This window comes from Heptranchias perlo, chromosome 25, assembly GCF_035084215.1.
Source record: "Heptranchias perlo isolate sHepPer1 chromosome 25, sHepPer1.hap1, whole genome shotgun sequence".
Lineage (NCBI taxonomy): Eukaryota > Metazoa > Chordata > Chondrichthyes > Hexanchiformes > Hexanchidae > Heptranchias > Heptranchias perlo.
Genome location: NC_090349.1, coordinates 33,800,026 through 33,813,887, shown reverse-complemented (window position 1 = coordinate 33,813,887; position 13,862 = coordinate 33,800,026). Strand labels below are relative to the sequence as shown.

Genomic DNA, 13,862 nt, shown 5'->3' with positions numbered 1-13,862 from the left:
ATCGTTTCTGTTTTCTGTTTTTATTTCAGATTTCCAGCATCCACAGTATTTTGCTTTTGAATGCGTACAACTGTGTTGGCAGACGTACTATTTCAATGGGCACTCTTGTATGTACTGTGCAATTCCACTAGTTTACATATCACTACACTTGTATAATTTTTACAAAAAAAAGACAATTTAAAGTAGTTTCTATTAAACAGTATCCACATCTAGTCAGTGAACTGCCACTCACACCTGCTAAACTCTAACGTTACACGCTTTTACTCAATATGAAATTACTCCATTTGATAGCTCATACTGCAACTTAGTGAGGCTTAATAATTGATGCTCAGTTTAAAGATTACACAAAAAAGTCTTTAAAATGCCTGAACATTTCCGTCAATATATAGACATACAAATAAACAGTATGTTTTTCTATTTGAAGCTGTGATCTATGTAAAATAGGAAGCTTCAACAGTGGGGGGGAAAAAAATGTACTTATATCTGTAGGTCATGCCTTACTCTCCCAACACTCCATCTTCCCAATAGATGCAGAAGTCATTACCTTGTAGCTCAACAGAAGCCGCTGAATTGCTCTGTAGACTAGTTTTGGGTCCTTTTCTGCCCGAACTTCAAATGTGTGCTTATCAGGTGGCAGCAGTTCTTCATCTAATTTCTCCAACATGGCTGTGCGCTCAGCTGCGTAGAGGTTACTCAAATTCGGCATCTGATTACTGCGCACCTACAGCGCGATAAAACCAAAAGACATTTGTAACAGCAACCACCAAACAAGAAATTGTTTTGCTTCCCAATTGCTCATGCCACTTCAAACGATCAATAGTTGTTGTTCAGAAACAAATGTTCTGTTAAATCAGTGAGAAGTAACATGAACCAGATTACCAATATTGAGGCATATTCAAAAATTTCAGGAGAATTTGCAGGAGATTGATGTAAATTTAAAATCAGTAGTTAGTTACTATCTGATGTTCTCTTTATCTTCTAAAAAACCCAAAATCTATTAATTGGGGAATAATAGGTACAATCCCATATGGTATAACCTTTATATATCGATCAAGACCATCTCACTTTCAAAACATCAACATGCTCCCCACAATATACCCTCATGCCATTTGAGAATGGTACAGACTTGATCTGGTCCAAAATTTAAATTCCCACCTTTAATCAATAAATGTTTGGGTCATTCTCCAGCTTCAGGTACAATGCACGACCAATATTAGCACATACTGGAAATTTTGTGTTCATTGAGGTGAAAAATGCACTAGCACCAGGAATAGGAACAATTTCTTTTTCAGACACCAAGGGCCCGATTTTAGCAGGGATGCGGGTTCTTGGCGGATGGGCAAGCGGGCGCGTTGGTGAGATTAGTGGGTTTCCCGCGCGATCGTAGCAGGCAACACACTAATTGGATTCACTTACCTGCTCCTCCGGGTTCCCCGCTGCTGATCTGCGCGTCGGGCGGGCTGCTCATGCGCAGTAAGATCTGTCAGCTGGAGGCGCTCTATTTAAATGGGCAGTCCTCCACTGACAGATGCTGCAACAAATAGCAAAGATGACTGCATGGAGCAGCCCAGGGGGAAGGCTGCTCCCAGTTTAATGATGCCTCACCTCAGGTATCAATACATGGGGTGAGGAGGAGGGGGAGGACAGAGATCTTCCACCCGGCGGGCGGGAGGAAGCGGCCTGCCTCCGCCACCAGGAAGGCCTGGCTCGAGGTGGCAGAGGGGGTCACCTGCGCCACCAACATATCGCCCACCTGCACACAGTGCAGGAGGCGCTCCAATGACCTCAGTAGGTCAGCCACAGTGAGTACACGTAGTCTTTCCCCTACACTCCGTCTGCCACATCACTGCCTCCATCCCACATCTCCTTCGGCACTGCCAACACTACTCTGTCAAATCACCCCTCATACCCACTCAAACCCCATCCTCATCTTACCTGCACCTACTCACCTCGCCAGTACTCACCCCGCCACTACCACACAACCCAATCCTCATACAATCTCATGGCTCTATCCCATACTCACCCTCTCGTGCATCTCTCTCACGGCCAGCCTCACTCAACTTGCCACCACCTGTGCTGCAGCCACAGGGCATGCATCACATATGTGCAGTAGGCAGCGTAAGGCAAACGTGTTGTGAGCATGAAGGGGATGCACAAGGGTGTTTCAGGGTTTGTCATGGTCGTTACTTACGTTGAATTTCAGAACAACTCACATCACACATTATGTTGGCACCACTACTGCCATGTCTTCGCGAATCCTGTCCGGTTTGTGCAATAATGCCCGCTCCTGGGTATCACTATGAGGACCCACCACTGATGCCACCCATTGTGTCACTGCAGAGTGGGTGTATGTGTATTTGCAGGGCTCTTCTGCGCAGACGACTGAGAGACATCGGCGATGTCCCCGGTTGCACCCTGGAAGGCTGCGGAGGAGAAGTTCGGGAGGGCAGTGGTGACTTTGACAGCGACAGGCAGGAAGATGGTGCGCGGGCCAGCCAGGAGAAGCTCGGCATGAAAGAGGCTGCAGATGTCCACGGCTACATGTCGAGTGACTCTGAGCCTCCGTGTGCACTGCTGCTCAGAGAGGTTCAGGAGGCTGAGCCTCGGTCTGTGGAACCTGTGGCGAGGGTAGTGCCCTCTGCGACGCATCTCTCTCTGCGGTAGCCCTCCCTCCTGTTGTACAGGTGGATGTGTTACAGCACTCTGTTGTGGAGCTCCACGTGTCAGAGGTGGACGGCGAGGCTGGTGATGCTGTTCGCCCTCCGAGGAGGTCATGACTGCAGCTACGGCGGCCCCCATCCGCAAGATGTACATCTGAGGGGGTCCGCAAGGTAGGTACATGTCTCCGGACCCCGGGGTAAGTGTGCAGGTTGGTGACTTTGACCGTCAGGAGGAGGGTGGTGGAGGCCAAACTTTGTCCCAAGTGACAGAGTGGCCTCCTGCAATGGGCGAGAGTCTCCCCCCCACACCTGTCAAATGGACCTTTGCAGCTGCTACAGGCTGACAGCTGCAACACATCCATTCGAGCTGGGAGCGTTTCCCCCAGTGTGGGAAACAGTCCCATGTTGATCCAAAATCACACACAGTCCCTTAATCAGGTCAGTTAATGACCTGAAATAGCTAAATAAATACTCTCAAGTGGCATCCTGCTGGCTTTAATTGCCTGCGGGATTCCCACCAGCGGGGACTGCGCGTGCACGCCGGCGCGTCAGCGGGGAACCCGGAAGTGGGCGGGATCCGGTCGGGCTGCTGCATTTCACGATTTTCGAGGCCCTCCCGCCGAGAACGCACCCGATAGCGGGTGCTAAAATCGGGGCCCAAGGGTCCGATATTAGGAGGGAAGCGGGTTGCCAGCAGGGGGTCGACTGGGCGCGTGGGTAACCCGCCCAGTAAAATCAGTGGGTTCCCCACGCGATCTTAAGTAAATTGAAGCCACTTACCTTGGCTTCCAGGTTTCGCGCTGAAAAGCTGTTCCACTGACTGATGCTGCAGAAAGGAGCCAAAATTACTGCATGGAGCAGCCCAGGGGGAAGGCTGCTCCCAGGCTTAATGATGCCTCACTCCAGGTCCTACTGGATGGGGTGAGGAGGAGGGGGGAGGACAGAGATCTTCTCCCCAGCGGACGGGAGTAAGTGGCCTGCCTCTGCCACCACGAAGGCCTGGCTCGAGGTGGCAGAGGAGGTCACCAGCACCACCAACATATCACGCACCTGCATACCGTGCAGGAGGCGCATCAATGACCTAAGTAGGTCAGCCGAAGTGAGTACACTTACTCATTCCCCTACACTCCATCTGCCACATCACCGTCCCCGCCCCACCCCACATCTCCTTCTGCACTGCCAACACTACTCTAACACATCACTCCGCACACCCACTCAAAACTCATCCTCATCTTACCTGCACTTACTCACCTCACCAGTACTCATCCCACCACTACCACTCAACCCAATCCTCATACAATCTCATGGCTCTGTCTCATACTCACCCTCTCATGCATCTCTTTCAGTCAGCCTCACCCCACCTGCCACTACCTGTGCTGCAACCACAGGGCATGCATCACATATGTGTAGTAGGAAGCCTAAGGCAAACGTGTAGTGATCACGAAGGGGATGCACAAGGGTGGTTGAGGGTTTGTCATGGTTTTTACTTATATTTGATTTCTGATCAACTCACATTGCATATTATATTGTCACCACTACTGCCACGTCTTGGCCATTCTTGACTGGCTTGTGCAATAATGCCCTTTCATGAGGTTCTCCATGAACACCCTTGATGCCACCCATTGGGTCACCCTACAGTGGGTGTATGTGTAGTTGCATGATTACTTTGCGCAGGTGCCTGTTGCGCAGCACTGTGTTGTGTAGCTCCACGTGGCGGAGGTGGACGGCATGCCTGGTGAGGCTGGTGATGTTGTTCGTCCTCCAATGGAGTGATGAATGCAGCAATGGACACCCCCCAATCCTGATGGTGTGAGTGTCAGGGGGTCCACAAAGTAGGTAAATGTGTTTGGACAGCAGAGTTTAAGGTATGATTTAACAATTTGGAGTGTGGAGACAGCGGTGTGGCAGGCCAAACTTTGTCTGCAACGAATGAGGGTTTACCCCGCACCTGTTAAATGGACCTTTGCAGCTGCCACTGGCTGAAGGCTGCAACACATCTGTTTAAACAGGGAGTGTTTCCCCCAGCATGGGAAACACACTCTGGGTAGTCCAAAATCCGAATCCTCCTAAAATCTCCAACTAATGAGGTCTGTAAACGACCTCAAGGACCCAGATAATGATGATCTTAAGTGGGATCCCGCTGGCTTTGATTGCCGGTGGGAGTCCCACATGCGGGGGCTGCGCGCGCACCGATTCGTGTCATTGGGGAACCCGGAAGTGGGCGGGTTGGAGCCAGGCTCCGGAAATCCCCAATTTTAGGAGCCCCCCGCCACCCGAAAATTGACCCCCAAGTGACAGCAACAGGCACTCCTTGGTCAAGTGCAGCACAAAACACCTCTATTCTGTCCCAACAACTTGTCTCAGATGTAAAATATCCCATGGCACTATTTCAAATTAGAGCAGGGGAGTTCTTCCCAGTGTTCTGGCCAATATTTATCCCTTAACCAACACCACTAAAAAAAGATTATCTGGTCATTATCACATTGCTGTTTGTGGGACTTTGCTGTGCGCAAATTATCTGCCACGTTTCTTACATTAATACAGTGACTACGCTTCGAAGCACTTAATTGGTTGTAAGGCTTTTTGGGACGTCCTGAGGTCGTGAAAGGTGCTATATAAATGTATGTTCTTTCTTTGTGCCATGATCACAGTTTTCTTTAGACTGAACGTTAGTCCAACTTCATTTAAAGTCAACTTTTTCGGATTGGAAAATAAAATGAAAGCACAAATCTACGTTCCACATGAAGGTCGTTCCTACAATAAACAAGCAACATGTCTTCTCTACACAAACACCCCATCCTTCACAAAATGTATCTCTAAAAAGAAACTAAGGATACCACCACTATTGCTAACTAGCTCACTGAAATGAATCCTGAAGCAAAGTGTTTTACAACATAAGCATGAATCCATGTTTGCTTTTATTATTCCCACCTCCCATTTATTTTAAGTGCACCAAGATTTGTAAGGCTCCTCACTTTGTTCCACACATACTGTCCACTTCTTTAGGTCTTTCATGCCATATATTAGTCTCTGACCAAGAGGAAGAACAGAAACAGTTGCCTTTTAGCGCTCTCCCAATATTACCCGGTAACCAACTTCCAGGTGTCGCACACGATCTGCCCAGGATCATTCCATCCAGCAGCTCCTGCCAGACAACCCTCAGCACAGACTGCAAGGGGGAACCTTCTTTGCCCTGAGGTGACATATTTGAAAATATCTATTTCACTGAGACAGCGACAACTGCTGTAAACTCAGAGGGAGCAGAGTTTTACGGTCATAAAAATGGAGAGAAACAGATGCATTACATGGGAATACCGTTTACTTGCACCTCCAAAACTCATTAACTTCATTCCACGGGCAAAGAAAGAAATATTTTTTGCACTCAGTAAAGCAGCCTATAACTAACAACATTCAGGGCATATTGTGTTTTCTCCTGACAGCAGAGTAGCTTTACTCCTAATATCTTGTTAATATAATTTTTCTGAATTCCCTTCCCCTCGCCTGAAAGTGCAGAAACTTCTTGGGTTATGGAACCACAGGCATCAGTAGCCCTCTAGTATCTTGAACCAAAACTGTGAATCCTGGTGCACATCAAAGCAGAGTCTGATCGTCCTCATCAGACAACCACACACAGGTGCTTTCCTGTGGGAGCCACTACAAGCAATTAGGTGAAACTGTGGTTGATTTTTCTCCCCCGAGCCCAGGTGTGCCAAGGCCAACTGTAGTGCCCTTACTGTTGCCTAGCTCAGTAAAGGATCAAACCTGGTCTTTATAATATACTTAAAACACCTCAATTATTTTATGGGGCAAATATTACCTCTTGAAGTACTCATCTGTAGTTACCCTCTCTATAAGGCTGATCTCCTTAGAATTACTTACAGTGTCAAGAACAAATATAGAAGCCTTCCTTTGAGAGGGGATGAATAGCCCAAAGAGGGCCTTATTCCCTTGAGCATTGTGATAGAAGTAAATGTGTCGGACACTACCTGCAAAAACAAGAGGGGAAGAATTATTTTACATGCAACCGTTATGCAATTTAGCTCTTATTCTACCTTGTAAATGTCCAATACCCCAGCTACTTCACTCGGTCAATCGGCAGGAAAACATGTGGCTGGGGATCATGGTTTACCTACAGAATTGAACTGGTCCGAAAATTACATGTTGGGCAATTTTTTAGGAACCACGTCACTAGTGCTTTGGGCTACTTTAGGCCACCAAGTTTGCAGTAGGTCTTTGAAGTTGAGGTGGAGCCACATACTCAGGAAGAGTCTCTGCAAGGAAAAGTCAACCAAACTTGAAATGGGAACAGCTGCAGAGCGATGGGTTGATAACTCAATGGTGCTATACAGATACCATATTGTAGTTTGAATAAAAGATGAGAAACCATAGCCAATCCACATGAGGCTAATAAAGAAAAGAAGCTGATTTATAGAACACCTTTCACAACCTCAGGATATGCCACAGCACTTCAAAAGCACTTCATTGTTGTGACATACACTGTTGTGATGTATGCAAATGCAGTAGTCAATTTACACACTGCAAGGTCTCACAAACAGCATGAGATAAATGAGCAATCTTTTTTAATGGTGGTGGGGGAGGGATAAATATTAGCCTGGGCACTGGGGGGGGCCTCCCCTGCTCTTCCTTGAATAGTGCCAAGGGATCTTTTACATCCACCAGATAGAATAGATGGGACCTCAGTTTAACATCTCATCCAAAAGACAGAACCTCTGACAGGGCAGCACTCCCTTAGTACTGCATTGAAACGTCAACCTAAATTATGTGCTCAAGTTTCTGGAGTGAGGCTTGAACCTACAACCATCTGACTCAGAGGCAAGAGTGTTACCACTGAGATTTGGCTGATACCATAAACCAGATTAGGTTATAGCTAGCAAAGGAATATATCTATTTTTAACTAACCTAATTAATTTGGCTATATTAATCAGTCTTCAATTAAAAATATATACATACAAAAATAGGTAGTGACTTGCCTCAAGGAAATTATAAAAGTTAGTAATAGTAGTTTTAAACTGCATCTATAGGTGCATTTTGTCTTGTCTTTGAATGCATTGGCTGATCGTTTCTCTATATTTGGCTGAGATAGTAAAAACAACAATATATTTTCACTTTCATCAACATTGTAGAGTATCAATATATTTTAAAGATGGTCATCAGTATAACCAAGATGAGTCAATGTATGTGTGAATATGCCAATTGTAACTGTATTGCTTTCGCCTCCAGATAATCACCCAACTTTTGATAATGTTTCAAGTTCCTAAAGAGATAGTTTGTGTTGGGGAGATTAAAATAAAAATTGGACATGCTGATGGGCTTTATCTTCTGGTGTTGTGTGTAAACTGGCAGTTATTTCCAGTTTACTTGGGGAATAAACCTAAATTATTTAAGTATGTTTTCTTGATTTAATGCCTTATCATTGCAAACTTTTGACATATACTGGGAAATGTGTACCTCAAAGCTTTGTCTGCAGAGCTAAATCAAGGGGCTAGTATTGTTTCATTAAGCTATAGCCTGAGGACAGATAAAATAAACTAGACAATTCTGAACGTTCCATCAAGTAGTATTGACTTTGTGGACATAAGCCCGGCCAGAAGCTAAACAGACACTGAAGAGACTTGCAAACACACTACTTTTGGTTTAGTTTTAAAATAATCATTGGACTACAGATAACCTGAAAATCTGGCGGCAATGCAGAGGGCTAACTGGTTTCCAGACAGTACAAGATGTCGCTCATGAATCAAACAGCTCACCAACTAATCTGTAAAGTTCTACAAATTTACTTGGCTCCTTTTGACAACTGCCTTTAGTTACAAAACAGATTAGTGCTTTTTAAACTTGAAAATGGAGAGCACATTTCTAGACATTTAAGCACCTTTTAGAGCAAAGAAATTTAATTTTGCATTTTTTCTACTCCCTCTTAGTAGTTCTTTAACTTATATAATGCTATTTGTCAGGATACTGATGCCACTTAAGCGCATAACTGAAGAGTAAATGTCTTCAATGCTGCATTTCAGTAATGCATTAGATTAAACTCACATCAAAAGACTCAGTAATTTTTATAAAATAAAATTACATTCAGCGCAGTGCTGAAATTGACCATTTATATAGAAGAGTTTTTCTCTGGCTGTGGAAAATCTATTTCAATATGTCAAGTCTTATTAAATTCATTGCTTTCCTCAAATTTCCATGAGTTAGTTACCCCCATAAAGCCTCCTACAGCAGAGATCATTGATTCCACGTGGAGACTCCGGTCAAGAGCCTGAGGCAAGGCAGACTGTTTCTGATGATGGCACAGCATGTGGGGTAGGTCAGGAAGAAACAGGGCAGAATAGGAGGAGAGGGGAATCATCTAGTACATTGATTCATTCGTATTGCCACGCATGTTGCTATATAAGCATCCATTAGAAAGTCTACTTGTTGAGCCAAAAGGCCTTTTATCTCCTTTTATATTTCCCCTTCTCTCTGAAATAGAACAACACTACAGTCCAAATTCAACTTATTCCAAATTCAACTTTTTCCAATTGTGACTAATGAACCTATTCACTGGATAATTATGGGAGCCAAATGGAGGATTTAACATCACAAAGTTCCTGACATACCAAATGCACATTTGAAGGTTTGTGGTTTACTCACTCTTGCCCATCTTCAAAATTCAAATTAATAATCAATCACTCATTTCTTTAAAAATTGGCAAGATGTGCCAAATAGTTTAAAAGACACTATAATATGTGCATGAAATGCCGTAGGTAAAACTGGAAGCATGGAGAAGAAAGAATTACACAGATAAAAATCAGTGCCTATTCTATTCATTACAGTTGGAAGGTGGTCACTGCTTTCAACTCTGCCTCAAGTAAAAAGCATAATTTACAGCCCACAGAGTAAAGAAAACATTGATCGGCACATCGTACAAGAGCAACTCAGTATCTTATGAAGAAAACAGACACCGTTGCTGCATAACAGTTGAAGATGTTACAGTAAGTTACCTTCTTACATCAGCACAATGTTCCCTACTCCCTCGAATTCTTGTGCTGCAATAGATATGTAATGTGTACCAGTTTACAGCAGATATGCAAGAGTTACAAATGAGACACACACACACACACACACACACACACACACACACACCTCTCCCAGTGTGGAAACACCTCAAATCTTACTAAATTATCTGGCATTTCTGTATGATATCCTATGAATGATCAAAGCCCCAGATGAAGACTAGTATTACCTGGTTCCAGGTAATTAAATTGTGCTAATGAACGCATTTCCAGCTGTTCCAATTCAAAGGTGTCTGCTTCCCGTCCTGCAAGATGGAGTGATAACTGTCTATTGACCATACAGACGCACCCAAGCTGGACGAGGGCACGAAAGAGCAGGGAAACCTAGGAAAAAGCATAGGGAGACCAGCTTGGTTAGCTAATACTATTGGTTAGCAATACTAAGTTCTCTTTTCAATATCACAAGAGACAGTTAAAATCAAATTAATTACAATATTTAACAGGGAATTAGATAAATACTTGAAATTTTTTTTGAAGACTATGGGGAAATAGAATTAGAGTAAATAACGCAGCAGTGGAGATAGCACTGGGATATGACGGACCACCTGGCTTCCTTTGGTTCTGAACTTTCTAGGATAATGGTAGGGTATCTAAATCGATATAGCATGAGCAGTTGATTTCTTTGTTGCATGACAACATTCAGCTCACATGGTAATAGGTGGGACTATCATTGCTATCACCTGGCTCCAAATACTCTGGAAATCGCCCAAAAGAAAAAAGCTCACTCTGCAGATGATGTGGGAGAAAGTCTCAGTCCTGGTCTCCACTTTTGCAGTCCTGCCGACAGTGCACTGCTGTCTCAGAGACCAGGGGCCCGATTTTACCAGGGGTGCGGGTTCCCGGCGGATGGGCAAGCGGGCGCGTTGGTAACGCGCCCGGTGAAATTAGTGGGTTACCCACGCGATCGCAGCAGGCAAACCACTAATTGGATTCACTTACCCGCTCCTCCGGGTTCCCCGCTGCTGATCTGCGCGTCGGGCGGGCTGCGCATGCGCAGTAAGATCTGTCAGCTGGAGGCGCTCTATTTAAAGGGGCAGTCCTCCACTGACAGATGCTGCAACCAATAGCAAAGATGACTGCATGGAGCAGCCCAGGGGGAAGGCTGCTCCCAGTTTAATGATGCCTCACCCCAGGTATCAGTACATGGGGTGAGGAGGAGGGGGAGGACAGAGATCTTCCACCCAGCGGGCGGGAGGAAGCGGCCCGCCTCCGCCACCAGGAAGGCCTGGCTCGAGGTGGCAGAGGGGGTCACCTGCGCCACCAACATATCGCCCACCTGCACACAGTGCAGGAGGCGGTCCAATGACCTTAGTAGGTCAGCCAAAGTGAGTACACGTAGTCTTTCCCCTACATTCCGTCTGCCACATCACTGCCCCCACCCCACATCTCCTTCGGCACTGCCAACACTACTCTGTCACATCACCCCTCATAACCACTCAAACCCCATCCTCATCTTACCTGCACCTACTCACCTCGCCAGTACTCACCCCGCCACTACCATGCAACCCAATCCTCATACAATCTCATGGCTCTATCCCATACTCACCCTCTCGTGCATCTCTCTCACGGCCAGCCTCACTCAACCTGCCACCACCTGTGCTGCAGCCACAGGGCATGCATCACATATGTGCAGTAGGCAGCATAAGGCAAACATGTCGTGAGCATGAAGGGGATGCACAAGGGTGTTTGAGGATTTGTCATGGTTGTTACTTATATTGAATTTCAGAACAACTCACATCACACATTATATTGCCACCACTACTGCCATGTCTTCGCCAATCCTGTCCGGTTTGTGCAATAATGCCCGCTCCTGGGTATCACTGAGGACCCACCACTGATGCCACCCATTGCGTCACTGCAGAGTGGGTGTAGGTGTATTTGCAGGGCTCTTCTGCACAGACGACTGAGAGACATTGGCGATGTCCCCGGTTGCACCCTGGAAGGCTGTGGAGGAGAAGTTCGGGAGGGCAGTGGTGACTTTGACAGCGACAGGTAAGAAGATGGTGCACGGGCCAGCCAGGAGCAGTTCGGCATGAAAGAGGCTGCAGATGTCCACGGCTACATGTCGAGTGACTCTGAGCCTCCGTGTGCACTGCTGTTCAGAGAGGTCCAGGAGGCTGAGCCTCGGTCTGTGGACTCTGTGGCGAGGGTAGTGCCCTCTGCGACGCATCTCTCTCTGTGGTAGCCCTCCCTCCTGCTGTACAGGTGGATGTGTCACAGCACTCTGTTGTGGAGCTCCACGTGTCAGAGGTGGACGGCGTGGATGGCAAGGCTGGTGATGCTGTTCGCCCTCCGAGGAGGTCATGACTGCAGCTACGGCGGCCCCCATCCGCAAGATGTACATCTGAGGGGGTCCGCAAGGTAGGTACATGTCTCCGGACCCCGGGGTAAGTGTGCAGGTTGGTGACTTTGACCGTCAGGAGGAGGGTGGTGGAGGCCAAACTTTGTCCCAAGTGACAGAGTGGCCTCCTGCAATGGGTGAGAGTCTCCCCACCCCCCACCTGTCAAATGGACCTTTGCAGCTGCCACAGGCTGACAGCTGCAACACATCCATTCGATCTGGGAGTGTTTCCCCCAGTGTGGGAAACAGTCCCATGTTGATCCAAAATCTCACACACTCCCTTAATCAGGTCAGTCAATGACCTGAAATAGCTAAGTAAATACTCAAGTGGCATCCCGCTGGCTTTAATTGCCTGCGGGATTCCCACCAGCGGGGGCTGCACGCGCACGCCGGCGCGTCAGTGGGGAACCCGGAAGTGGGCGGGATCGAGGCGGGATCCTGGATTTCACAATTTTCGAGGCCCCCCTGCCGAGAACGCACCCGATAGCGGGTGCTAAAATCGGGCCCCAGGTTCCTCTGTTGAGCACTCCCCTCACACTCTATTGAAGGTCTCATCAAGAAAAGCATGCATTTAGTGCATTCTTACAGCCCTATGAGAGTGAATGTAACATTTGTAGTTTTTTTTGACATATAGAAGATTGAACGCAATATCTGGAAACAGTCAATTTAAAATATTAACCAGTCTTTTCTCTTCACAAATGCTGATGGAGCTGCGGTGTACTCCCAACATTTTCTGATTTTATTTCAGATTTCGAGCAATTGTAGCTTTGTTTTTACTTTCAACATGTTCATACTTTCAAGGCTGTTCATCTGGTTCTCTTTCTCCACCCCCCCCCCCCAACCTGCCAGTGTCTCTCCCCACCACCTCTGCCTGGTGGTGTCTCTCCCCCTCTCCCCCCCCTCCGCCTGCCGGTGTCTATCCCTGTGTCTGGTTACGAGAATTTTAAATAGAAAGCTGCAAAATTATTTTCCATAATAGGTCAGTGGCCAAGGCCCACTCACAACTCTGCCAATGTTAAAATGTCTTCAATATCAAAACGGCACAATTGACATTTTTGAAGAATAATCATTACTGTAGATATAAATTTGCATTAGTTCACTGCTGAATTACACAATACTACATTTGCTGATTTCAAGAAGCTTTTCATAAAAGGAAGGCATTATTCCAGACCACACCGCCTAAGTCCATAAAAAACAAAATACTTACGTACAATCTGGAGTTCTGTTTGAAATGGCAGTGATATCAAATTAAAGATGAGAACAAGTGACCAAACACAAAGGTTGAACTTATTTGCAAAAATTAAGGCAGGCTAATCGCTGCACACAAAGTTGAATCTTCATTACCCAGATTCCCATTATCTGCCTTCCCTATTATTCACCAGATTTCTCACAGGACAAAACATTGCATGTGATATTGTCTCAGTGCACAACATTTTTTGCATTTCATCTAATCTTGATGATAATAAAACACATTCTTCATATTTTACTTGACTTAATTCCCACGCCTAGGGTATTGCTACATTGTATGTGCAAGATGATGATTTGGGGTGTCTCAAATATCTGCTAAACAGATCCCATATGGCAGATAATGGAGGTTCCACTGTGGTGGTTTACTCTCATCTTCATTTTGTTACTCACTGCCCAATACCTTGGACCGTAAGAATCAATCAATAGAGAAATGTAATCAACTTAGAAGTATCCTATATATACTCATGTGGTATGATGTAATACAAATTTATCCATTTATGTTTTAAAATGTATCTGTATTTCTGTACCCAATTAAGTATA

At 45.9% G+C, this 13,862-nt stretch overlaps 1 protein-coding gene across 1 annotated transcript in view; it reads right to left on the bottom strand.

Moving 5' to 3' along the window:
* Positions 1–13,862, bottom strand: part of pole (polymerase (DNA directed), epsilon) — a 125,261-nt gene that overhangs the window by 32,311 nt on the left and 79,088 nt on the right. Inside the window, exons 34-36 of the mRNA XM_068005940.1 lie at positions 9,904–10,057; positions 6,540–6,646; positions 545–721 (exon numbers count right to left, since the gene is read on the bottom strand). Coding sequence (XP_067862041.1) covers positions 545–721; positions 6,540–6,646; positions 9,904–10,057 — 438 coding nt within the window. The remainder of the gene's footprint in view (positions 1–544; positions 722–6,539; positions 6,647–9,903; positions 10,058–13,862) is intronic.